We start from the raw sequence: 27,155 nt of genomic DNA on the forward strand, positions 1-27,155 counted from the left end.
GGCTCTTTCCTTTGAGGATCTGCCAAACCCCCACCATTGAGAGTTCACGTTTGCAGCAAAGGGTCAGTCTGCCTTGGGGACACCTCACATCTACTGTAACCCCCAGAGACCCAGGAGAGAAGCGTCAGACAGGAAATGGCAGTCTCCATGGGGAAGTGAGCAGGCCAAGGACTGGGGGGGTCTTTGTGGCCTTGGCTAAGACTCCAGGCTGCAGCTGCATGGCATTGGCCCTCCGTGACTGGAGCCCTCCAGGGAAGTGATCAGGATGGGTACTGTAGGAAGGAAGTTGGGGCAGAACAGAGCAGGCGGGAGGGTTTGGGGGAGGTGCCCAAGGCTCTGATTTCTGGGCTAAAGGCTGTTCTTTTAGGCCCACTGGCTTTGGGGGGCCCTTGTCCCCACCTTGCACATGTGCCTGCACCCCTCCCCATTTTAGGCTGGGGAGCTTGGCTGGTCCTCCTACCTTCTTCCCTGTGTTCTTTTAAGGGGCTGCCCCCAGCTCCCAGGGACCCTCTGCTGCATTTCCTTCCCAATGCTCATTATCCCTCGGAGCCAACTACTCTGTAATGCGCGGGGTCTTCAGGAGAGCAGGGCCTCATAGGAACAGGGGCCAGGCACACAGGGGAATCCCGTCCTGAATGGGGCTCATAGGAAGCCACGCCGCTGCCTCCTCGCTCCTAGAGGCCGAATCCCATTACTCTGGGGCCTCCACGACATGCTTCCTCAAGGCCGGGACAGCTGAGCTCGTCTCTAAACCACCTGCTCAGAAACCCAGTTTCTTCCACAGGCAGCAAATGGACAGTCTCTCTCCTGCACAGGCTAGAATGAAAGAGGAAGCAAGAAGCAGAGCCCTTCCCTCTGAGACCCGTGCGATCATTTTAATAATGTTCCCGGTGTGCTAAGGGCTAGCAATACTGAGCATAATCTATTCAAATGCACAGGAGAATCTCACTTTGGAAAATTAGGAATCTGCATTAAAAAAATTCCCAAGCCCCGAACCTTCTTTCTAATAAATTAGAAATTTTTTTTTTGCAAGGCAAGTTCTTAACTTGGCAATTTCATTTTTGAAGTTTAGGGAATAAAGTTATTAAAAATGAAGGAAAGTGTTTTTTCTTCCCTCTTTAGTAGAGAAGCGTTAGTGGTTATGGGCTCGTACTGTTTGGGCACAAGCCCAGGACGCTGTTGGGCACCATGGCGAAGTTGTTTCTAGCCCCTCCGTTCTGTTTCAGCTCATCCTGGGGAGACTCCATGGTTAACAGTAGGACACAGTCTGTTTATTGTGCACGGAAGACTGACTGTACATTTAGAAGGTGTACAAGCAACAACCCAGTAGAACCTTTCCCTTAGCCTATTTCCTTCTGCCAGAGGCTTCCGGGTGAACTCTATGAGAATAGCTGCACCATGGATTGTCTGACTACAGTATGTCACTCCCAGCATGCTGTAGGTGGGCCCTTGATCACCAGTCCCTCACTTCATGGCCCCAAAGGGGAGGGGCCAGTCACCAAGGGATCACGGACTTGTGCAATGACTGTTTAATCAAAACATTGTCTCCAGGGAGACCTGGATAGAACGAGGTGTGTGGTCCCGCAGCCCAACGCACTGTGTGAATTCCATCACTCCCCTTCAGTTCTGTGACCCTGCCATGGTGAGCCTGGCTGTGCGGTACCTGGGCTTTCTCAGGCACCCTATCCGTGCCAGCCCAGGCACCTTGAATGGAGCTCTCAGAGTTGTGTTTGATGCCGTAGCTCAAGCAAGAGCCTCTCCTGACTCCCTCTCTCCCAGAATGATCTTGGGAACCCTTCATTCATGCACTCTGTCCCCACCTCGGGAAAATACCAGTCAAGTCCCTTCATTTGCTTTCTTTTTCTTTTTTTAGATTTATTTATTTATTTGAAAGTCAGAGTTACACAGAGAGAGAAGGAGAGGCAGAGAGAGAAAGAAGTCTTCCATCCACTGGTTTACTCCCCAGTTGGCTGTAACGGCTGGAGCTGCGCCGATCCGAAGGAGCCAGGAGCTTCTTCCAGGTCTCCTACACGGGTGCAGGAGCTCAAGGACTTGAGCCATCTTCTACTGCTTTCCCAGGCCACAGCAGAGAGCTGGATTGGAAGTGGAGCAGCAGGGACTCAAACTGGCACCCTTATTGGATGCCGGCACTGCAGGTGGCTGCTTTACCCACTATACCACAGCACCCCCCCCCCCATTTTTCTGTTATGCTTGGTGTTCTTCCTTCCAGAGTTCCCCCAGCAGTGCCAGCAAAAGCACAGCTCTTCCACCTGCACCTTGCAGTCAGCATGCCCCACTGCACTCTTCCTCACCCATAGACACACACCAACTGTCCCACGCATGTCTTTGCCCTTGCTGATAGGGAAGACATACATTTTGTCAGCTCGGTTTGCATACGAGTCCGATGTTTGCTGTCTTCTGCCTGTGTGTCCTCAGCATGTCAGGCTGCCTGAGCCGTGGCTGGAAAGCAGAAGTCTCCAAGGTTGCTGGACCACACACTGGGCACGACCCCTGGGGATATGAGCACTCAGCCAGAAGTACAGACTGGGGGGTGGGTCGGGAGGTGCTTACCTAGCAGGACTAGACTGGGGGATGACAGTAAAAGGGCTTTGCCAGTTCACCCAGGAGGCAGCCTTATTATTGACTTGAGAGAAGCAGTCAGAACTCGCACCTGGGGACCAGTGTGGGGAGCCCCCTTTAGAAGGAAGACAAGCACTTGCTTGATGCCCTTTGGCAAAAGCTGCATTGCCCCCTCCCCACATCGTCCGTCCAGTAACCCTCAGAGTGAGGAGAATGGGGTCCAGGACTCCAGGAGGTGGAGCTTGGAGATTTGGGGTTAAGACTCCACCTAATCCTTCAAGGGGAGACTAAGGCTGGGGCTAGCCATGGAAGCCATGTCTCCCCTGCCCCTCCCAGTACCTTCTCTTCCTGCCTGTCCTAGCACCAGTCCCACTCCAGGTGCGGCCAGGGGTACGGGTCCCCAGGAAGCTGGATGCGCTTTGATCAATCATTAGGATCCCCATGCTGGTTTCATTAACTGGAGGCAGAAGGGGCTGGCTGGGCCCCCGGCTGTGAATGGCCTCCACCCAGGCCATGCAGCTGTGACGGGCAGAGGCTGGTTCAGATGTTTTCACACTCGTTTACATTCCTCTCATCTCTTTAAGGGCTCGAGCCCCCTGCCTTGCAGAGCCCTCTGCTCAGCTGCCTGTGAAACATTTGCTTTGCAGCCATCGAGTTAATTCAGCGGCTTTGAAAGTTCCCCAAGTCTTTTCTGCAGCTGTGATTGACAGCTCCCTCTGCCCCTGGGGGTGGCACCCCAGGGACCATATGGGGAACCTACCTTCCCTGGCTTTGACTCATCAAAACAGACTCTTGTCTTTCTCTTTTATTTTCTGTGAGGCCTTTCTTCTCTTTGTGTGCAGTGACCTTTCTCCCTGCCCGCGTGGGCCACCCATGTCTTTAAACTGGACATATCCCTGAACTCCAGCTCACCGAGGACCTGGCTTCTTCATTGTGTAAAAGGCAAAAGTGACCTCCAGGTCCAACCATGGGGCCTTTCCCCCTACGTGGGAGATGGCCGGCTGGCCCGTGACTTTGAAGTTTGGCCTGGTCGCTCTGGGCTTTTTTATTTGATGAATTGACTACCTTAATTCTGCTACTTACCAAAAGCATAGGTTTTATGATCTGTTCCCTTGTGGCCAAGCAGGATGAGTGCCCTAAACAGTTACAAAAATAGTTAATGGCCCAAGGATACAAAGCCTAAAATAAATCAGGGAGCAGGTGACACAAGCAGCAGCACTGAGGAGCACTTTCCGTGCCTTGCCCCCCCACCCCGCCCCCAGCATGAGCCATCGAGGAGCTACGGTGTCCCAGTGCCAAGCAGGCGGGGACTGGGTGAACGAGGGCCCAGGACACTGACCGTGCTTGGAGCTGCTGGCCTGCAGAGGAAGAACTAGCCCCGCTGCTGCTGCATTGTACACATTGAGGCAAGAAATTTCAGTGTTATTTCTTTTTTCAAAATATTTATTTATTGATTTGGAAGGTAGAAGGATACAAAGAGGGAGAGACAGGCAGAGGGAGTGAGATTATCTGTCTACTTGTTCAATCCCCAAATGCTTGCAGCAGCTAGGTCTGGGCCAGGCAGAAGCCAGGAGCCTGGAACTTCATCTGCATCTCCCACATGGGAGGTAGGGGCCCAAGCACTTGGACCATCTTCCACTGCCTTTCCAGGTACCTTAACAGGAAGCTGGAGCCAAAGCAGAGCAGCCAGGACTGGAACCAGCACTCCAATGTGGGATGCTGTCACCATAGGCATCAGCTTAGCCCACTGTACCACATCATCAGCCCCTCAGCACTACTTCTTGTTCATCCACTCATCCATTCAATAAATATGGGGTGCTTCCTGTGGGTAGTGCAGACAAGGTGCAGGTTAACAGAGTTGTTTCCCTAGTGGAGCTCCTAGTCCCCTTTTAGCCTTATTTTCTGCATCTGTGAAATGGAAATAACTTGTTCCCTCCCCACCCCACAGGACTGTTGAGAAGCATGGGTGTGAAAAATGGAATCCTGTTTCCCAGTCCTTGTTCACCCACATTCCTGACTTGATTTTTTTACATCATCTTCTGGACGGCTCCAGCAGCCCAGATTGGGTTGAACTTTAATTACTTCTTATTAGGAATACAATAAGCACATCAGATATGTTTTTCCAGCTAGAAAAATCTCTTACACACACATACATGCAGGCATGAACACACTGAGACTTTGGTAACCTTTCTCAAGGGCCTATTGGAAGTCCCTGGTTTGGGTCTCTGTCAAAAGTGAGCAGTCAGGCTAGCATTGTGGCATAACAGGTTGAGCTGCCACCTGCAACACCAGCATCCCATGTGGGCGCCAGTTCGAGTCCTGGCTGCTCCGCTTCCAATCCAGCTCCCTGCTTATGCACCTGGGATAGCAGCAGAGGATGGCCCAAGTACTTGGGGCCCTGCACCCTCGTGGGAGACCCGGAAGAAGCTCCTGGCTCCTGGCTTTGGCCTGGCCCAGCCCTGGCCATTGCAGCCACTTGGGGAGTGAACCAATGGATGGAAGACCTCTCTCTCTCTCTCTTTTTTCTTTATAACTCTGCCTTTCAAATAAATAAAACATACCTTTAAAAAAAAAAAGAAGTGAGGGGCCCCGAGACAGACTGCAAGGGCGAAGAGCAGTGAGTTCCTGGGAAAGTGCACAAAGTTGGGACATGAAACCCCTCACTCCATGTCCATAACCTCCCTCTTATTAGCCTCATAGCTGTAACACCCCAGGAAGTGCAGGGAGCACCAGTGTTTTATAAACTATTGCCTACAAACCCTTTTAGTTACCCAGTAGGCCCTGCAATCAGAATGGAGGATACTAGGCCTATGTTTCAGAAGCTTCTTCCAACTGCCTTGGGCAGTCCAGCTCTCTTGCGAGTCTTTCCTTTGCCCGGAATGACCAAGTTGGGAGATATTTTGAGGAGTCTTTTATCACACCACTCACTCTTTCCCTCATTTGTCCTGTCCTCCAGCCATTCAACAAACATACCGGGAGCCTCCCATGAGCCAGGCATGGGAGCTGGTAGAGCCTCTGTTCACAGAGATAACAAATCAAGGGGCCTGAATGCTGCAGTAGTGGAGCTTGGGCACCTGTACGGCTGAGGCAGAGGCTGGGTCAGTCCACCTGGGTCTGGGTTATGGAGAGAAGGGAAGGCTTCTTGGGAGAGTCCAGGCTCCAGCTGGTGAGGAGGGGAAGTGAGGGCGCTTCCTGCAGAGGCGGCTATGGGAGCAAAGGCCTGACGATATGAATGCTGGGCACGTTCAGGCAGCCTGGCACAGTAGAGTCTGGAGGGGTGCCGTACGGGACACAAGGCTGGGGGTCAGTGGGCAGGCCCAGGCCTGGAGCACCCTGGGGGCCGTGCACCTTCCCAAACATTGGCCATGCCCCCTGCTGCTGCCCACCTGTTCGGGCCAAACCTGATATTTACCAAATGGCTTCAAGTCCTGACCTCCTCCCAGGTCCTTGGACTGACTCCTGGTTGCCAGGAAACTGATCCTGTTCTGGCTTGCCCCAGCACTGGAGGGAGTGCCAGCTCCTGGAAGCTCAGCCCAGCCAGGCTGGAGCCTCAGCGGCCCCTGGCGGACCAGTCCAGTGCAGCCGCTGGTGGCCTTCCTCTGGGCTGGTCAGTGCACGCTGCCTGGGTCAGGTGGAGAGCTCAGAGAGGGAATGTCCTTGTCACAGGAGTGTCCTGCAGAGAAGGCACTGGCTTTGGTTGTCCAGGGTTTGCAGGAAGGGGCTCTATGAGAAGTGTGTGTGTGTGTGTGTGTAATAGTCAAGGAGAGCAAGAGTGTTTATGAGGGCAGGGTTGTGTACAGGGTGCATGGGAGCTGCAGGTGCCCTGTGGTGTGGCCTGGAGTCCAAGGATAGGGCTAGTAGAAGAGAGTGTTGGCCGGCGCCACGGCTCACTAGGCTAATCCTCCGCCTTGCAGCGCCGGCACACCGGGTTCTAGTCCCAGTTGGGGCGCCGGATTCTGTCCCGGTTGCCCCTCTTCCAGGCCAGCTCTCTGCTGTGGTCAGGGAGTGCAGTGGAGGATGGCCCAAGTGCTTGGGCCCTGCCCCCCATGGGAGACCAGGAGAAGCACCTGGCTCCTGCCATCGGATCAGCGTGGTGCGCCGGCCACAGTGCGCTACCGCGACAGCCATTGGAGGGTGAACCAACGGCAAAGGAAGACCTTTCTCTCTGTCTCTCTCTCTCACTGTCCACTCTGCCTGTCAAAAAAAAAAAAAAAAAAAGAAGAGAGTGTTAACGTGCTTAGAGTCAAGGTCTGCAGGGCACCCTGGGCTATGGTCCCATAGCAGCCCCGGGAGAGATTGTTAGCTCCATTTTTACTTGGTGGGGAGACTGAAGCTCAGAGGAACCTTGCCCAAGGTGACAGAGCCTGTGATAGGTGATGTCTTCCCCTTCAGGGGCTGACATGGGTGGCTTCCCACAGCAGGAGGGGTGTAGCCTACTGCAGTACCCGACTGTCAGGGCAGCCCCTGTAAGAGAAGCAAAAGCAGCCAGCTAGGGGCGGGTGTTTGGTGCCATAGAGAGGAGCTCTGTGTGGAAGCTGGCAGGGGGCAGCAGCTGACTGCAGTTGGGGCCTTGGGCATCGGGAGGCATGAAGCCCCTAGCAGTCAGGTCTCTTCTCTGCCTCTAGGTCTCCAGGGTCTTGCCAGGGAAGCCAGCACAGCAGTGAGCCACCTTTGATTAAGGTACCACCCGTGCCTGCCTACTTGGGTTCTGCATGGAAGAACTGTTGCTGGCAGAGTCATCGCTGGGGGTGGCGGGGTGGGGGTGGGGGGCTGACTTGACTTTGTATGTGAGAGGCTTGTTGGGGCATGGGGAGAAGCTGGCACTGGCAGTGAAGATGGGGGCTGTAGATGGAGACCCAAGAGCAGGTGCTGGAAGTCAAGTTTCGTCCTCCCCTTTCCTGCTGCCCCCGTTTTCACATTCTCTTCAAAGAAAGATGATTAAGTGCACCAATCCACATCGTGCGTTGAGTCAGAAAGCCCTCTGTTCCTGTTCCAGCCTTTGAGTGAGCTGATTGTGATCTCTAGGAGTTCCTGCCCCTCGTGGGCTTCTGTGCTGTCATCTGTGCAATGGGGATGATGATACCCCGCTGTGCAAACATGAAAGTCCCTGGAAATATTTATTAGCCACGTGGAGCCTAATGTGCCTCTGGCCCCCAACCGCTGGAAAAGGCTGCCGCTCATTCAGGATTCGGTGCAGGCGACTGAGCGAGCCAAGGAGGGGGCTTCCCAGCACCTCTTGAATCACATCAGGGGAAGTCTCCCACTCGTGTTCATGGTAAGCCCAGGCTGTCTGAGTGGCTGGATCCCAGCCCATGCAGATTCTGCCTGCTCGTGCATCTCACATCCCCAGCTCTCCCCACCCCTTTTTAGAATGCAGGAAGGGGGAACTTTTAAATATATATATATATGTATATATATTTTTTATTTGTTTATTTGGAAGGCAGAGTGACAGTGATAGAGCGAAAGAGGGAGTGAGTGAGAGAGAATCTTCCATTCGCTGGTTTACTCTCTAAATAGCTGCAATGGCCGGGGCTAGGTCAGGTCCAAGCCAGGAGCCAGGAACTGCATCTGAGTTTCCCACATGGGTGGCAAGGGCTCAAGTGCTTTGGCCATCCTCCGATTCAGGAAGCTGGATCGCACACGGAGCAGCTGGGACTCAAACTGGTGCTCCAAATCACAGGTGGTGGCCTAGCCCTTCCTCTATGCCAGCCCCAGGGAAAAGGAACGTTACCTTTTTTCCCCCCAACTTAATATTTTATTTATTTATTTGGAGAAGAGGGAACTTTTGATGGAGCGAGGACAAAAGCCTTAGATCTATTTTTGTCCCTTGCCTACGTGACTGAGAGCAGATCCCAACCCCCTGCTTTCTTTCTCAGTCAGTACTGCTGCCCACAGCCCCAGAAGTACCCACGAGTAGAAGTACCACCACCTTATAGCCCACCCTCCCTTGTCTATATAAACCCCAGACTATACCTTCTCCAGTAAGGGTGTCCCTCTCAGGTTTGTCTCTGAATAAATCTGGCCGTGAGCTCAAGGTCTGTCTCCTCTTTGTCTTGCTCTTCCAACCATACAACTTTCATCTCAAGATGTCACAAATCAAGAATCTAGTCAGGGACCCTTGAGCTACAGTCTTCAGGTGTGGCCGGTTCCATGGAGATAACAGAGAGAAAGAAGTCTATAGCAGGGACAGAGTGGAGGTGCTGGTGCAGGCTCTTTGCCCCAAGAGACGTTCTGGGTGCAGTATCAGAGCCCACGGTAGGGGCTGGGGGGCCACTCCCCAGGGAATACACTGCCCCGCCTCATCCATTCATCATTGTCTTGTTCTCTTGATTAATCCTCACAAGCTGGGGAGTAGGTATTATCTATTGCATCTTACAGACGAGGGAACCCAAGAAGTGGAGAAACTGACTGCAAAACGTAGAACTAAAGATTGGCAGAGGAGCTGGGCAAAGCCAGGGCCTCCACTCTGTGAGGCCTTCCTGCTGCCCCAGACACTCTCAGGACATGGTTTGGCTCTGCTTCTCCTCCTCTGTCAGACCCCAACCCCACCCTGTCGCCATAAGCTGACAGGCAGGGTCCCCAGAGCGCTCTCAGGCCTCCTTCGAGGACTTCTGGCAGCCACGGATGTTCCAAGTGGCCTTGTGCATTACGGAAGACTAAATAGCTTCCCGTGCCAGATGGAGAACATGGGTCCTTGGGTAGAACCCCAGAGTCAGTAATGTGCTGATAAATATTTAGCAGCTGGTTCCCTGGGGTGGGGACAGGGAACGTGGGGGCAGGCCCTGAAGTGCCAATTCCATGGTGTCATTGTTCCCACCTTGGCTAGTTTCAAGCTACCAATGGGATGTCAATCAGCTTGCAAAACTGCTGAACATTTAACAATTGGCTCTCATAGCCCAGGACAAGGCCATGGGACAGACACGCCTACCCCTGTGCACCCAGCTTCTCCCTCTGCCGCAGCTCTTTAGGCTGTGCTGCTCGGTAACCTCCCCAAAACTTACCTCCCGCGACCCCAGGCCCTCGCCGCCAGCCCCTGTGCACAGCTGCAGGTCATCTCCCTTCGTGCTCCAGCTCTTTTGGAAACGGAGATTTCTGGCTGGAACAAGAAATCCACCTGGAGATAAACACTCATCCTCCAAGCCTGGAAGAAATGCAGAGTTTGCTGAATTGGCCCCCATGAGCCACATAAATTTGAGGCATGGTCCTGCTCAGGCCAGCTCTGCTGTCTTCGTCTTGTCCTCCCCACCCCCAGGAACAGCCTCTAGCTGGGGCCTCTAGGGATGCTGACAGTTGACCGCTTTTGATTTATGTCTTTGTGCTTTCCTCTCTAACCCTGCAGAGCCTTCCCACACCTTTGCCCAGAGTCCTGCCTGGGAAGGGGGAGGCAAGAGGCAAAGCTCATCTTCAAGAAAGCCCCATGTGGAGTCCTTCAAGGACACAAGGAAATTCATTCACAGCGGGCATAGCAGAGCGTACCAGCCCACCCCACATTTCACCCTCAAACGAGCTGGGCAGATGTAGCTGTGCCTTGCTGCATGACAGAAGTACATTCCGGAAATCTCGCGCTTAATAACAACAACGAGCCCTCCATCGGGGAAGCACTGCAGAGATTCCAAAGCACTTTTCCATCTTATCCGTCGTCTCATCCCAGCCTCAGGCCAGCCCTGTGCAGCGATTAGGAAAGTACCCTTGTGGTGTTGGAACCTGTCAGTATTGGAGGGGACCTCAGCCACACATCGTAGGCTCCCAGTCCCTCCACGGGGCTCAGCAGGTCTGGCATCTCTGCTTGGCCCCGGCAGTGGCAGGAAACTCACCGCCTTGGGCAGGCAGCCCATTCCAGCCTTCAAGAGTCCCCAGCTTGGAAAGACAGTGTTTAGGTTGTCTCCTCATTGTGGATTTCATGCAGGGCTTATGGTCTGTTCCTTTGGAGCATGCACAACAGAACGGATACCATCGCATCTCCTCCTCCAGATAGTCAAAGAGAGCGCTCATGTCCCCCCATCTGCTCCTGCTCCCCAAGTCTTGCTTACGCATTCCAGGTCCATTCAGATATTCCTCATAGACAACATAGAGCAGAACCCCTTCAGAACCCTGCTCAACTCTCTTTTGAATGTGCTTTCATGTTCTTGTGTAATCAGAGTACAACAGGACTAAATGTTTCCTCATTCTACAAACTGTGCTGCTGGTAATGCATCCTTCAATGGCATATGTTAATTTTTGTTTGTTTGACAAACCTATTCCACTTTGGAAGCATTGAGCCAGTTATCAACTAAAATACTGCAGCTAAGCCATGTCCCCTTCTGATCTGTACTTATATTATTGATTTTTTTTTTTTGCCCAAATGTTACAAGTGTTAGATTTTAACTTATTGGATGAAAATTAATCTTATTAGGTCCAGCCTGTTGCCAAAACCTGTAACGATCTTTTGGATCCTAGTTTCATGTCACCCTTAAATTTATTGAGCAGTTCTTCCTTCATTCAGAAAGTCACATAAAAATGCTGAAGACTAAGGAGGAAGTGTGTAGTGTTTGCTTAGAAACCTCCCCACGCAGACAGTTCTCCTTTAACTGTCATCCCTTGGGTGTGGCTTACCAATCCCCACAATTGTCCACTGGGCCTCTTCTCTCCATGGTTTCCACAAGGATGTCATGACTTTGCCAAGGTCACTTACCGTTTTCCTGACATCAAGTTCCATGATAGCAGGCACTCATCTTTGTGACCCAGGGCCTAGCAGAGCACCAGGTACATGGTAGGAACTCAAAAGTATTTGAAGCAATAATCAGTTGCATTAGTGAGTGAATGAAGAGATGAGTCTGACCCAGCTGACCAGTATTTACCATCTTTCTCCATTTTGAAAAATGAAGTGATTGCTTCTATTATCTTTCTTATAGCACCCATTTAACACTCATGAATCCTAAAAGGTCACCAATTTGCTTACTGATGAGAAAATAGGAGCTTAGGAATGTTAAGGATTTTCCCAAGGTCAAGACTAATTAGAAAGAGACCCTAGGATTCCAGCAATCTGCTGGCTTCTAGGCACCATGAAGCTGTATTTAGCATCTTGCATCCTGAGTTTGGGAATGTCCCTCAAGTCAGCCAACAGTGACAAAAAAAAAATCTGACAATGAACCACAATATCCTTTTTTTTAAAAAAATAAAATATATTTATTTATTTGAGAGGCAGAGTTACAGAGAGAGGGAGAAACAGAGAGAGAGGTCATCCGTCTGCTGGTTCATTCCCCAAATGGTTGCAACAGCCCAGGCTGGGCCAATCTGAAGCCAGGAGCCTGGAGCTTCTTCTGGGTCTCCCACATGGACACAGGGGCCCAAGCACTTTGGCCATCTCCTACTGCCTTCCCAGGCCATTAGCTGGGAGCTGGGTCAGAAGTGGAGCAGCCAAGTCTTGAACCAGTGCCCATATGTGAAGCCGACGCCACAGGCAGAAGCTTAGCCTACTATGCCAGAGCGCCAGCCCCAGCACAATATACTTTTAAAGTCTCAGCTTCACGTTCCATCATTCACTAGCTCATTGATTCAACAAATATGTATTGAACACCCAATAGCACTAGAGAGTAGTACGGTTTAGGAATACAACACAAAGCCTTCCTTGAGCTTAAGTTTTAATCAGAAGTGGAGAGAAAATAACTAAGCAAGTAGCTTTATGGGGGTACTTCCTAAAGTTCATGCAAAAACGGCATTAAAATTTTTGAAATTCATGCATATGAGGGGTCTTCAGAAAGGTCACAGAAAATGAGTATTTTGAGAAAAACTATGTGTAGATTTCATTTTTTTTTTTTGCACTAAAATAAAAATATTCCATTTTCTATGAACTTTTGGAAGTATCCTGGTATGGTATATGGTCGTGGTGAGGACTAGAGCGGTGTAAAGCAAGAGGCAGAGGAGTTGTGTTCTGCTCCAAGGAGGTGGCATCGCAGGTCAGGGCTCAGGGAAGGGGACTCACAAATGCGTGGGGACCTCTGCAGCAACAGTAGTGTGCTTGTCTTCACACAGTGCAGTGCTTCTTCCAGAGGCAGGGACCTTGATTCTCTCAAGGAATATTTATTCATTTATTCACTCACTCATTTTCTCAACAAATGTTATTAAGCATCAAGCCTGTTTGTTAAGGGTATGTCAGTTGGGTGCTGGGCAAGGCTTAGAGCAGGAGGCAGACAACTGTATGCGGTCCTACAACACAGTGTGGTAGGAGCTGCTGTGGTGCTGTGTACGGGTTGATGTGAGAGAACCTTGAGGCTTGTCACCAGTCACACTTTTAGGGATCTGTTTGACTGGAGGAAATATGTAAAAGCATTAAATGCTGTAATGATGGTTTTCACAAATGTAGAGCCATTGAACTATTTCTTTAAATGAAATCTCAGAAAGAAAGTCCAATATATGTGCTCTGGTTGGCACAAAATTGGAGGCCTTGGGGCACCTTCAAAAACATGTAACATAGTATAAAAACCACTGCCCGAAATATTTATTTGTTATGGCCAAAAGCAGAAATCTGTCTGTTGCCCACATAAGCCTTCTTATCTTCAAGGGGTCAGGTAAACCAAATTTGTAGAATCATTCAGTTGATCAAAACCTTCCAAAGCATTAAAGGGAATAAACAAACCTCTGCCCAAATGAAGACTGACTTGGCTGCTTCTTATTACTGTCCTAAGATCCATAAGCACAGTTTAAAGGGTCCATCATATTGCTTTTTTCTATTTCCGGCCAAAGGTCGCCATATTTGTGTGAAGAATCATCTCTTTCAGAGTGTGTTGGGCAACACCCGGTTTAGGATGGCCCTAAATTGTTTTCTAGAATGTTCTAACTTGAAGAAAATCTTCCTATTGTAGCACACATACAAATAGGTTCTCATAAGCACTCACAATTCTCTCTCCATATTCTCTTATACAGGCAATCCAGAGCCTGCACTCCAGCTTGGGAACCAGCTTCTGGCCTTGCTAACCCAGCACCTCCCATTTCTTCTCTCTGCAGATGACGGCAACTGCCCAGCCACCCTCCAAGGCCCAGGCTGTCCACATCTCTGCACCCTCAGCTGCTGCCAGCACACCTGTGCCCAGTGCCCCTATTGACCCCCAGGCCCAGCTGGAGGCTGACAAACGAGCTGTGTACAGGTAGGAGATGCTGCAGCCCTGCTCAGAAGCCTCCAGCCAGCCTCAGGCCCAGCTCAGCTGCAAGACACAAGAATTCAGACCAGAGGGTGGGCTCCATCATAGACCATGGCCAACAGCTGCTCTCGGCAGCCTCCTTCTCTTACCAAGTTAATCTTAAAATCCCTCAGCTGGCCATGGTGGGTTGACTTTAGCTTCCTGGAAATGTCTGATGAGAGATAAGATGACCTGGGCAGTATCTCCCTGGAGGACCCCTTCCCATCTCAACTAGGAAAGTGGGTTGTAATGAGCCTCAGACACCTTCAACTGCCTTGGACTCTCCTTGCCCTGTCACCTATCATTGCCTTTCCTCCAGCAAGCCCAGTAGGACACTGGACAGCTCATGGCACCACCCAGGCTTTGGAAACACACAAACTTCTGTTATTTATGACAATCACAGGGCGTTCTGTTAAGATGCTTAGTTCTGGGCTCCAGAACTAAGGAACATCCATAGTCAGCATCCAGAGATCCCACATCAGTAGGTCAACTATAGGATGGGAGTTGCAAATTTTTTTAAGCCTTCCAGGTGAATCTGCTGCAGTGGGTCTTCAATGTTCGTCTTAGCAATAGGTGTTGTATGTGAGTCTGTGCAGGCTCTGGCACTCTCTCAAGATGGGGAGTTTGCTGAGAGCAGACAGCTTGTTTCATTGTGTTCTGCTTCTGCCCCAAGCACCCAGGACTGGGTCCCAAATCTGGCAGATTGTGGGGGGTGAGGCCCAGGGAAATGCCTGTTCACGTTAATGAACTCCATTCTTACGTACACGGTTGGAAAGGAAGATCTGAGAGCAGGCTTGAGAGAGGCTCCAGCCGGGATTTTAGTCGTCCTTTATCCATGAGGAGTTCACACCACTAAAAACAATGCCTCAGTCTGCACCCAGGATTGAAGTTGGATCCTTGCTCACATTTGCTTGTGTGAGCTCATTTGTTCACATGCATCAGCAAGTGCAAGTTTACCCTGGCTGGGCTGTATTGCAGCAGGTGCTAATGCCAGGAACACATAGATTGATCCACCCAAGACAAATGAATAGGAAGACTGACTCTTCTCCCCCACCTCCACCACCATGACAGTGCCTTTATGACAACAGTGATAATTAGTGCAGTTATCATTAGCATTATTTTTAGTTACTCAGATGAGCTGAATGTGTCTAATGCCGATAGTCAGGAGTCCAGAGCAGTGGGCCCTAACCATGGATCCTGGCACCGGGGCCTTCCTAGGCCCAGAAGAAAGATAAAACATAGTGTGTAGACCCTGCCCTACACAATGCACAGGCTAGGTCCAACTGTGTATGGGTGGAGAGCTCTGCCTTAGGCCCCAAAGAATTCCAGGATCTAGTCTCCTCCTTCTTCCAGTCTCTTCTACTGAACCCTTACTATTAATATGTGCAGGCACCGTGCTTGACTTCAGGGCAAAACGAGTGAAATAACAGATCAAGTGCACTCGCCTCTCCAGGAGCCCACAAATACACAATAAGAAACCACTGCCGTGTGGGTAGAGCACCAGGGGAAGTTCCCCAGAGGAGGCACTGTTTGAGTTTGGTCCTAAATACTGAGTGGGAGGCCCTACTAGGGCCCAGTGTGCTCCAGGAATGGCCATGGCAGAGCTGCTACAACCTCCAGCCTGGTGTAAGTTATGCTTGGCCATTTGTGGTGGGTATGTGCTTTTGTGGGGAGCCTAAGAAGGGAGAGGGGAGTTACAAGGCTTCTGAAAGCTGCCTGGCAGCTTGATGTCTTGTATAGATGCTCATGGTACTCTGTTTAGATCATGGCTACTCAAGGTATGGTCCATGGACTCCCAGCATCATGTCACCTGGGAGATGATTGGATACACAGACTCTCAGGGCCTGCTCAGCCCTAAGGCCTCATGCTGTGCACCTTCACGAGATCCCATAAAACCCTCGTACACAATACAGACCAGTCCTAGGCACCTTCTCAGACCCTTGGGGGCAGGACCTGTAGTAGGCATAGATCATGGTATAGAAAGACCCCCAGATTAATGGTGTATCAATGAGTTTCTGGAAACCTAGGCTGAGTTTAGTTTCAAGATCTTAAGTGTCAAGATCATTTGAGAAGAGTTCTTGAGACAGCCCATGCAAGCACCTGGTGCCACATCTGGAACAAAGCAAATGGGTTTCCTTTTTCCTGCAACGGGATCTGTGGATTCCCTTCCAAAGACCCCAGGCTCCTACTCCACCCAGGCCAAGCAACAGGAGAGGTGGGTCTCAACTCCGTGGGTGCTGTTCACCCTGCTGTCACTCAGAGTACAGCCCAAACTTTCCTTCAACCAAAACATCTTCCTGACCACCTTCATTCACCCTTGAGCTTCATGTTCTCCCAGGAGGTGGGTACCCTACAGTCCTTGGAGACTGCACCAAGCCCAATTAATTGTGGCTCTGAAGAGGGAAGCCCAGGCAAACATGCTGCCTCTGCACCTCAAGGCGCTGGGGTTATCTCCCACAACCACACCTCTCCCATTAGTACCGGCCGCCATGACTGCAGCCGGTGCCAGCGATGACCTGGGAGGGAGTGCAGCTTCCCGCAGGGTCGGGTAATTTTAATTAGATTTGCCTGCCTGGGGCAGCCTGGCTGCTCCAAAGCACATCAGGGAGCCAGCATTTCATGTCAATAAATGTAACAAGACCCTTTCATTCAGAAGAGCGTCCCAGCCCTGATTTTTGGAAGCCCCCATCCATGGCCCCTCCCAAAGCCACAGAGGAAGGAAAGTGGGAGAGGCCCTCCCTGCCCAGGCCCCCACTAGGCAGTACAGGGGCAGTGTGTCAACCGGGAGGGAGTCTGCCAGTGCAGGAGGTCGTATTTGTGTAAGAGGATGTGTTAATGAAATGTATTGGTTCCCTTGTGATGTGGAAACTGCCTGTGTTGGGGGGAGGGAGAGTGTGTCTTTAATTGGATCATACCAGGGCATCATCTGGGCTAATCAGCAAGGCAACCAGGAGCTCCTGCTCAGATTAATGATTGCAGTCTAATCCGCACAGATCCCGTGATTGGATGCACATCCTGGGTAATTGTGTTTGTGACCCAGGAGCGATGCTGAGAGGGGTCGGAGAAGAGGAGGCCTGTGGTGTGGGGGTTGTAGGTTTGGACCCAGTTCAGTTCTGTCCCTCCTCAACCCTGTCTCAATCCTGAGGTTTTCTCCCCAAAAGAAGTTCCAGCTTAGCTTGGACCACAGCAACCCCTGCCCATGCTGGTGGACTGTGCGTCAGGTGCTGGGTGCTGTCTGAGACCTGGGGATTAGGCTGCCAGCAAGGCAGACAGGGCCAAGAGGGTGAGGTTAATCCCGATTTCACTCTCCCTCCTCCCCTCCAGTCTCCTTCGTTCCCCTTTGAAGTGAGTGGGTTCCCATGGCAACCATGATGTCCTGGGGAGCCAAAGAGTGGCGGGAGCTGGGCTGGCCAGGTGCGAGTACGGGGGAGGGTGGCTTTGCGAGGCTGCTCTGCTAAGGCACTGGCTCTGGTCTCTGCCGCAGAAAACCTCTCTGGGCCCAGGGGAGGAGACCTGCCCCTGCAGCTGAAGAGTTACCTGTGACTGATAAGGAAATGCAGGGCTGGAGGGTAAGAACAGTGAGGACAGCCACGCTTTGCTTCTCCATGAAAAAACGCTTGAGAACTGAGCTGCAGGACCAGGTAGAGGAGGTGAGATGGCCTCCCTACCCTTTATTTGCTCTTTGTGGCATTACTTACAATTGAATTAATTGGGCTAACGTTTGGGTTAACCTTGTTTCCATTTTCCCTCCTTGACTGTGAGGTCCACAAGGACAGGGTCTGTGTCTGTCTTGTGCATGCCTTTATCCCCAGCATCCTATACAATACTTCAGAGTCAGCAGCTTCGACAGTGCAAGCACTGATCACCGCTTATGGAAGGGGGCTCGTTAAATAGGTGTGGCAGAACCCCATCCACGCACCATGGTTCTAGGTGTATGAGCTAGCAAATGGCTCTTGGGGGTGAGGAGGAGCCCTGATCTGTGGCATTTGCTGATTTCCATCATGTAAATGCTCCGACTGGCCCATTGTAAACTGCTACTGAGAGCCACTGGACAGAGTTAGGGAGAGATGCACACAAAATTGGCTCTTGCCAGCCTCAAAGTACAAACCCCACGTAGGGAGAACCAAGTTGCACGTGCACAGTCTATTTATAAGCACGTGAGCCCACCCTACCTGCCAGCTCTTGGGAATGGTCTAACTGATGCCTTCAGCCACGATCCCACATTCTTGGTCTTCACGTTCTTGTCTGGCCTTCCTCTGAGTTCTAAATTTGAAATGTTCTCTCTCAGTGAATTAATACTTAACAATAGCACCTGGCACAGAACGAATGCTTTGTAGATGCCTGCAGTTAGGATTTTCCAGCTGAACACCAAGGCAGTGACTGTTCTTTCTAGAGTCTACCAGCTCCGTCTATCTCTTTTCTATCTGCCCAAGCCCAGCCTCACCTTCACTCCCAGCCTCTCCACCTTCTCCAAGTTGTCTCCAAGCCTTTCCTGGTTTATCCATGAATGAACCCCTTGATGGGTCTAGGAACTCTGCATCAAATCCTTCTTCTGCTAGTTCTTTGGTTCCTCAGCTCTCAGAACCTTGACTTTTCCATACAGTGTGCCTCTCTCCCCACAAACCACAGGCTGTACCCGAGTGCACTCTGCTCTGATAATTAATGCTGAAGATGAGCTCTAATTCAAGAAAGCAATATGCATTGCTGAAGCCCTATTTACATTACATTATATGCATTCCTGTCTCATCTGGAACCCACACTTAACTTGGGGAAGGACAGTGGTCAGGGTTCGGCTCACTCCCTTGAGACCATCCTAAAGGTCACTGAAGTTCCAGGCTTGATCTTGATAGCCTTTAAGCTGGAGGTGCAAATGCAGCTGAGTAGCTGTACTGGGCAGTGGGAATAGAAGAATGCTCTAGAAATAGACTTGGTGATAACTAGTCTTGTCATCATGGGCAAGTTAATCTCTTGGAGCCTCTGTTTTCTCAACTGTAAAAAAGAAAACAATACTAGCTGGAGTAGCATCAGATGATATACGGCACACAGATCAGTGTCTTTTAGGTAGACTGGAGAGCTGCTTTGGCCTGTTCAGGAAGTGACAGCCTGGTCCATTCAGGGAGGCTGGATTCAGGGTGGGGAGCACAACCTTTGGATACATTTCTCGGTTCACACTTTGGTCTCACCGCTGGATTTCTGTGCCTCGGGCTCCTGGTCTGTAATATAGGGCTGAAATAGCACGGTCTCTTCATCAGGGCTGTCCTGAGAATTCAGTGAGGTAACCCAGACAAAGTGCTTGGTAAGCACTGGCAGGTGATAAGCACTCTGTCAGTATCAGAGCTGGGTGAGGCTAGGAGAGAAGTGCCGAGAGGTGACAAGGCAAGGGGCAGGACAGGAGAGGGCTCCCAGACCGGTGGTCTCCATGCTGCAATTCAGTGAGGCATGTGTTGAGCTTCATTACCTGTAAGGCATTGTGTTAAGTTCTGAAAGGGGGTCCTAGTAAGGAAGAAACAGACCAGGGGCTGGGGGAAAGACAGATGTAGAATGTAGCTGTGATATAAACTGGGCACCTAGTATGGACCCAGAAACCCTGCATTGAATCCTTCCTCTGCTGGCTCTTTGGTTTCTCAGCTCTCAGAACCTTGCAGAACGGACAATGCCCACAAGGCTTCCAGTGACCCGTAGTGCAATGTGGGAATCACAAGAGAATGACAGCCAGGTTGCCTCTCCTGGGGCTGAGCTGTTCTGCCCAAGAGGTTGGAGGAAGAGAGGCAGGGGCCTCTTGGGACTGTCCTCTGCAGCAGCTGCCTGGTCAGAGCCCTGGGAACTGGCACTTCCTAATGAAGTGTCTTTGAGGGAACTCTTGCACCCTATGACCAAAGAGTGTCCTGGCTGCCGCGAGGTGACCCTGGGTCTTAACCCTCTTCCTCCCCTAGCGCTATGCTTGGTCATTCCCGGAATGTGCTGGGTGATGTGGCCTAGGCTGGTGTGGGAGGAGTGCAGCCATTCCAAGCAGAGAAGCTGGGGCCAGATGCTACAGACCAGGGCCTCTGGACCACGAGGGGTTGTGGGCAGGCGCTCCAGGCGTGTTCTTAGCTCTGTTCTGCAGGCTGGGGCCTCTAGAAGTCACTCCCTGCTCCTTGAAGCAGTTGGGCTCTCTGGCCTCCGAGGAACATCTCAGCTATGACCCCAGTTGGTTGGGGAGGAGGGGATGGGGGAGGCGGTGACTCTTTTGGAGTCATACTTTGGAAAGTGAAACCGCACTCAGGTCTCCCCCAGTACCAAGCAAAGCCCATCCCCTGACTTTCCTGCCAGCACTGGGGGCCCCCAGCCCAAGCCCAGCCCCTGCATATCTGCTGGCAAGCCAGAGGCTCAGCTGCCTTGCTCAGGGAGCAGGTGTGTTCGGGGGCAGTGGATCCTGCTGCTTCTGCAGCTCACCAGCCTGGCCTAGGTAGAGCTGTCCAGTCCAGGGGGCCCTGCCCAGACGAGGTCTCACCGATAAGAAATCCAGGAGTCCGGAAGCCTAGTGATTTTATCCTCGCAAGATTATGTTAGGATTAAATGAGATAACAATGCTAACAGCTGACAGTGCTTGGCTCACAGAAAGCTCTCAATGGATGGGAGCTGCATCTATAAAGCAGTTACTGTGATAAGTCCTACGCTGGATCAGTTCCTCTTACAAGAGGGAGGATACCAGCAATAGGGTCTCCTGCGGGCGTGAATGGGGGGGTGGAGTGGGAGGACAACAGCTGGGGCTTCCAGGGCTCCTATGGCCGATGGGTTGTCCCTCCTTCTAACACCTTCCCTGCTTTTCCCAAGCACTGCTCCATGTCATGGTCAAGGGAAGGGAGCACAGACCAAGACTTGAGCCTGAGTTCCGGCTCTACCATTGAGCAAATCACCGAATCTCTGTGGATAAGCTTTCTGAACCCACAGGGCAGGCATCGAATGAGAAAATGAAAGACCTGTAAAAAATGTAAGGCCTTCTTCAAACCCACAGTAGTATTACTACAGAAGGGAGACTCCTTTGGAAAGGCATCGGATAAGGCCGAGATTCTCTTTTGCTGGAACATTCTTGATGCTTGAAAGGTAAATATGGCAGCTGGATTCTGCCACCCTCAAGATGCACACGACTCAAGCACAAGAGAGGCAGGGAGGCTGAAGTGAGTCCCACAAGGATTCAAAAGTAGGAAATGGGAAAGAGGGAAGAGCACAAGATTTGGAATTTGGAAACCCAGGTTTAAATCTCCACTCGGTCCCTTATTCGCATGATAAAATCATTGAACCACAAAGCACCTCGGTTTGCTAATCAGTAAAATGGGCTTGATAAGGCTGGGGAGGTTCAGATGCAATGAGCATGTCTAAGAGCACCTTGAAACTCACAAAGGGCCCCCAGATGCATGTGGGTGTGTGCTTAGTCCCTGCCAGTGACCAAGCTCCCTCTCACTGCAACTTTGTCTTTGGGAACTGGCTGAATTTCTGGTGACTTTCTAGAACCTCTGACTGCCTCTTACAAAGTGCTTGATTTCAGGGGAAAAAAAAAAAAAAAAAAAAAAAAAAAACCTTCTCCTTCCTGTACCTGAGTCACCTCACCTCAGTAGAAGACACTGGGTCTGAGCTCTCGTCCAGGTCTCTGTTTTTGTGTTACATTCTGGATTTCCATCCTCGCGGACCAGCCGTAACCCTCACTTGGTTGCAATTTCACATTGGCTGTTTTTCACGTGTTAGGAGGGGTGTGTAGGTGTGGGTGCGGGTGGGTGCACCCACGTGTATGTGGAGGAAGGGGTATGGAGCAGACTGAGACCTGCCCTGGGCCCCACATTTGCCAGGAATGGACCTGTCCACCCACCTGGGGGAGGAGAGCTGGGTGGCAGCCCAGGAACCCTAACAGATGCAGTTCCAATTTAGCGACAAGAAGACGTCCTCGCCAAGGCAACCCAGGCGAGCACACCGCCCACTGGGCAGGGCTAAAAATACTCCCGCATGGTGTCAGCGTCACACCTGAGGTAAAAATACATCCAACCAGGGGCTGTTGGCTTCTCCTCCCCACCCCACTCTCTTCTCTCCATCTGGTGCCTTCGAGGCAGGAAAAGTGGAGGGCTGGGCAAGCACCTCTTCACCCACTTCCCCTTCCCCCTAAGATCTTGCCATCCCCCTGCACGTACCCTAGCCGAGCCCCAAAGAACGCAGGTCTTTTTGTACCAGCTGTGGTTAGAAGCTGCCAGATGGTAAAATCTGACCCCTAAGTCCTCCAGTTTGGCTGGATTCTGAGCCTGAAAGAACATTTTTTGTCTTGGAACCTTCATTTCCACAGCCTGTGCTTACTTCATTCATTTATTTGTTCCATTCGTTGATGCGTCAAATACTGACTGACCCTCTGCTGTGTGCCATACACCGTGCCCAACCCTTGGGGCCTCACAAAGAGGTCAGACGAGATGCCAGGCTGGAGGGACTCACTGTGGAGTGGAGGGGCCAGGCACTGTGTGCCCACTGTGTTTAGTAGTAAATGAAAATAACATCTTACTGGTAATGCTTTTTTGGTTCACAGAAAATGAAGTTCTGGGTTCTGGTAGATTGAAGATGTCGCTCCCCTTCCTTTCTGGGCCTCTGTTTGAGTTGGCGCATAGGCTTGTCTTCCCAGCCAAATGAGTCAGTGGAGATGGCAAGATACGGAGTGGATGGTGTCAGTGTTGCTCTGAATAAAAAAAGTGCCCACACACCATTCCAGGGAAATGGAGCAAGCATTAATTGATCGCTTACTAAGTGCCAGACACGATCCTTGTTTCTTCACTCGATCCTTGAAAGAACCTGCATGGGAGCTGTCAGACCCCACTACCTCTCCCCCAAACTCGTAAGGTGGAAGGAGAAGCCCCCAGCCTTCCTGTAATGGCACGGGCCAGGGTTGCAGGGGCAAAGCTCTGTCTTGCTGCAGAGACCCATCGGGGAACCTCTGCAGAGGAGGGGTGCAGGAGCAGTGAGTTGTGGTGGAAGGAGCTGCTGTGGTCCGAGCACAAGGACATGAGCACCAGGCAGAGGCAAGCTGGCCTGAGCCCACAGAGGAGAGGAGTAAGGACCCAAGGACAAAGTCTGCCTGGAATAAATTCTGAAAAGAGGCTGAAGCCACAGCACAAAGAGCCCGGTCAGCAGTGTCCAGGAGAAGTTTCACTGTAGCTCTCCGAACGGGTGCTTGTCATGGGTGTTCCAGTTGTGCAAAGATGTGAAGGAAGAGCTTGGGGTGGGGTCCATCCTGGAAAGTGGTTTCTAGGGTATTGTGTCTGATTCTGGGATCTCAGGGGTCTCTGGTCAGGGACACTGGAAATAAAGGGTCACAAGCCAGAGACTGCAAGGGGTTTCCAGGAGGGCGGACTTGGGTGACTTCTCACTCACTGTGGTTGGTGGAGAGTAGGTTGGGTCATTGGAGTGCCATCCCCACCCCAGCATATCCCCTACACCCCACTCACCAGCCAACAGACTCCAAAAGTCGCCACCCAGAGATCTTGCTCTGCTACTGTCCACTTTACCTCTGATGGTCCATCCTTGCCCTGGGTAGGAAGGGCCAGACACTGTGACTCTTCCATCCCATTAGAAGCAGCACTGGGCCTGGGGGAGGGGTAAGGTGCTGACACCAGGGCTCCCTCTGCCCACCCTCAGCTCCCCAGGATGAGCCTGGGCTGTGCGGTGAGTTGCAAGAGGAGCCTGGGGGCTTCAAGGTCGGCCCCAGGGAGAGGAGGTGGACAGCCCAGGCAGGCGGCCACACACTTGGCTGGACCCATAATTGAGGTGTGCAGTCCCGGCCAAGGTCACAAGGGAAGGGATGGCTGAGTGGCTCAGAAGGGACAGAGCAGCATGGCTGTGAATCACAAGGTTTATCACCCAGAAAGAGCACTCAACACTAATGTGCCCCCCCGCCACCTCCTGGGGCCATCCTTGAGCCCCCTCCCCAGCCTGTGGTGCTCTGTTCCTGTCCCCATACCTGTTCTCTGCCTCTGTCCCTGTCGATGTAGCATCCTGGCCTCTCCAAAGCACTGCATTTTGGCATTCTAATTTTTTCGTGTCTCTGCTTCTCGTTGCCATGCTTCCCCTAAGCAAGAAATAATCTTTTAAATTAATAACCAAAACAAAACAAACAGAAAAACAGACTGCCCAAGGAGGAAGGAAGGGGCATGGGAAAGGACCCAGCTGTCTTCTTCCGAGTCCTTTTACAGGAAATGATCTGCAGCCCTGTAGGGGAACTCTGAGTTGGGCAAAAAGGTAAGGATCACCAAGGAAGCTGTGGTCTCCACCCCAGAAGGTTTGTGAAAATGTCTGGGGAGCACAAGCGCACAGCCTGATTTTCGTTAAGACTGCCCGGAGGTGGCGAGGAATCCAATGGGCTTTGCTGACCCTCGCTGCCCGAGGATGCTCTCAGAAGCCCCAGCAGAGGTGGGGGGTGCATTCCTGTGCCCTGAAGAAGTAGTCGCTCTTGCTCTTGCTCGTGGTGGGAGGAGGGTGGTCTCTGATCACCCTGCAGAGGGCTCCGTCAACATCCTGTCCTGTCTCTGATCTGCTCTCGCCAGGCCAGCCCCACACACCCTTGGCCTCAAAGTGGGCATTCCAGGCCAGTGAATTTGGGTGATGTAAAAAACGCGAAGGCAGAAATGTCAGAAGTAATTAAACCAAACGATGGCTTAAACCCCTGTAGAAATCAACACATCCGGTTTAATCACCTTCTTAAGCTAGCACAAGGCTGCAATTCTATGGAGAGGGGTTCTTTATTTCTTTGGATCGTTAACAGGAACTGCATATCTTGAGTTGATTTTACTTCAGATGCTTCTGGGGAGAGGATATGAGGGTGGGGGTGAGGTGGGGGCTCGGGAAAGAAAAAAGAAATAATAAAATGTTATTTGAGCTGCTCTCTTCCCCTGTCTCGGAGCTGAGTGGAGCTGAGCTGAGTCTCTCCCTCCCTCCTGCTCTGTCCGCTCCCCTCCAAGGCTCCCGCCCTCCCAGCACCCAGGCGGAGGCACAGTGCTGAATGTGCTAAATTAGGCCATTAGAGAAATTCATTTCTCTTTATTAGTCTGTGTCAAATCCTTTTTATTAGTGGCTGGAAACGACCTCTCTCCTGCAGTAAAATGTCATGCCAGTTCACTCCTTTTATTTGTTCTGCACTGACGAGGCTCAAACTCTCACTGAATTAGTGCAGTGAGATTTATTTCCTCCAAATTTTGAACGGCTTAAGAGAGATTGGGGTGGAGGGGGCGGTCGCGCGGGAGGCGACTCGTGGGCAGAAGAGCAGGCAGGGATCTGGGAGGGAGAAGGTGAGCTCTTATGGAGGTCAAATGTCCTCAGCTCTTTGGAAATAAAATCTAATGGCCATCTCTCACATCTTGTTCAGCGTCTCCTGGGCACTGGGGACTGCGGGTCCATGTTCTTGCTGCTCACTCCTGAGAGACGTTGGTCCGCAGTGGAGGACAGCTGGACAAGAGGAGGAGGAAGGTGTCACCATCCTCTAGTTGGACAAGCTGAGACTCAGGGCAGGCCAAGATGCCATATCTAGCATCCTTCTTCCCACCCGATCCCTGGCTTGAACGGACAGAGCTGCTCCTGTCCAGGTGGCTTAGACCCTGCTCTCAGGGGGGTGGAGTTGAAGTGCTGGAAAGGACTCTTGAAGAAGGCTTGCCGGCCTCATCTCCTGCTCTGGTGGTGATGGTGGAGGTTAGCTGAGAAAGGAGAGGTCAACCCTTAGGTCAGCGCAGGCTGCACTACTGGACAAGAGCAGGTGGCTCTCCCATAATTGGGTGGGGGACAGCCCTGGAGGAGCCCAGGGCCATGGCTGCAGCCTTAGAACCCAGTGGGATCTCTGGGGAACTGAGCCTAGCTCTCAGGAGGCAGTGCAGTGCATGAAGTGGCAGGGAAGGAGTGGGGCATTATCGGGTAATTTAAGGGGATAGAATGTGAGAACCACAGGCAGCCCCACCCACCCTGGGGCGGTTTCTAGGAAAAGCTCTGCTGGTGTCTCAGCTCTGTGAGGTGGGCCCCCCCCCCCCTACCAGGAGCCGGTGGGAGGAGCCTCATGCAGGAGCCTGGGAGAATGGGGTGTGAGGCCGGAGGATTTGGGAGCTGACAGTGTTGTGCAGGGCCAACATGGGGAGGGGCTGGAGCGAGGTGATCAGGCCAGCACCCCTGACCTTAGGTAACCAGAGGGGAAGGATGGGCTGTGCACTCCCTTCCTCTGAGAGACAGCAAAGCAGAGAAAACACTCCAGATAGGCCTGCCCCCTCCACCGCCCCAACACACACACAATGCTCCTCTCCATTTGGGGAGATCTGATGCCTGGATGCGGGAGAGGTTTATCAAGCATCCCATGCCCTGGTTCTGCAAAGACAGTGTGTGTTGTCCCCATCTGTGTGACAATGCCTCCCACCCCATGATCTGACTCCTCCCGCCCTTTCAGCCTTCCCGCTCTCGGCTAGATTTTCTCCCAGAAGCGTGCCTCGCTCATTCTTATTTCAAGGGCTTTGCTTTTTCTCCTGCCTGGCACGCCTTCCCCTCGCCTCCTTACATGACTGCCTTCTCATCATTCGAGGCTTAACTTAAATGCCACCTCCTCAGAGAGGCCCGCCCTGACCACTCCTGGAAAAGCTACTTCTCCCTGCAAGGGTGAGAATAGGAGTAAAAGAGATGGCCCTCCCTCCTCACACTAGTAGCTAGGGGGACTCCATCAGGGTAAATCCCTCCTCCTTACCCCATGCAACACTCAGAGTGTGTACATGGATCACAGGACCCCGCAGCCATATCATCACACATATGGCAGGGTACATGCACACGTGTCATATCACAGCATGCAGATCCTGCACCCCAGTGGCACACACACAACTCGTATGTGTATATATACTGCGCAAATGCAACACTGGGTGTGCACACACCATGGAAACTGGACAGCACACAGCACTCGCACCCTGCTCTCATTGACTGCAGGCATTCAACCCCAGAGCACGGGCGTGCACACGCACGCACACACACACACACCATCCCCTCTCCGTGCTGCAGCTGCCCACCCTCCCTCCAACCAGTGAGAGAAGAATGTGCAGTGACCGCACGGCTGCCGCGGGGTTGGGGCGGGGGCTGTACCCCCGCCACCTGGCACAATGCTGTGGATTATTAGTTCCTGGTAATTTAGTGCCCTTGTACAGAGTCGATTTGTGCCTTTCATTCCTAATTGATCTAGTGGCTGTTTAAATGGCAGCAGGCATCTGTTGAGAGTGGGAAGGTTCATAAGGCGCAATAATTCATAACACCGTCTGGAATTTGCCTTTCGTGTCCCTCAGCTAAACCACTGCAGGGCTCTGCTTAAATTACAGCCACTGAGGCTTTCTTTGGTATTCCACTCAGGGCCAGGAGAATCTTGCATTAAACTGGGATCAGGTTAGATTAGACTATAAT

At 51.8% G+C, this 27,155-nt stretch overlaps 1 protein-coding gene across 5 annotated transcripts in view; it reads left to right on the forward strand.

Annotated features, from left to right (window-relative positions):
- Window positions 1-27,155, forward strand: part of PKNOX2 (PBX/knotted 1 homeobox 2) — a 268,446-nt gene that overhangs the window by 192,000 nt on the left and 49,291 nt on the right. For all 5 annotated transcript variants that reach the window (XM_062197279.1, XM_062197278.1, XM_062197282.1 and 2 more), the window contains one exon: window positions 13,564-13,703. In XM_062197279.1, the coding sequence (XP_062053263.1) occupies window positions 13,564-13,703 (140 nt within the window). The remainder of the gene's footprint in view (window positions 1-13,563; window positions 13,704-27,155) is intronic.

The sequence above is a fragment of the Lepus europaeus genome, chromosome 7 (genome assembly GCF_033115175.1).
Source record: "Lepus europaeus isolate LE1 chromosome 7, mLepTim1.pri, whole genome shotgun sequence".
Taxonomy (NCBI): domain Eukaryota; kingdom Metazoa; phylum Chordata; class Mammalia; order Lagomorpha; family Leporidae; genus Lepus; species Lepus europaeus.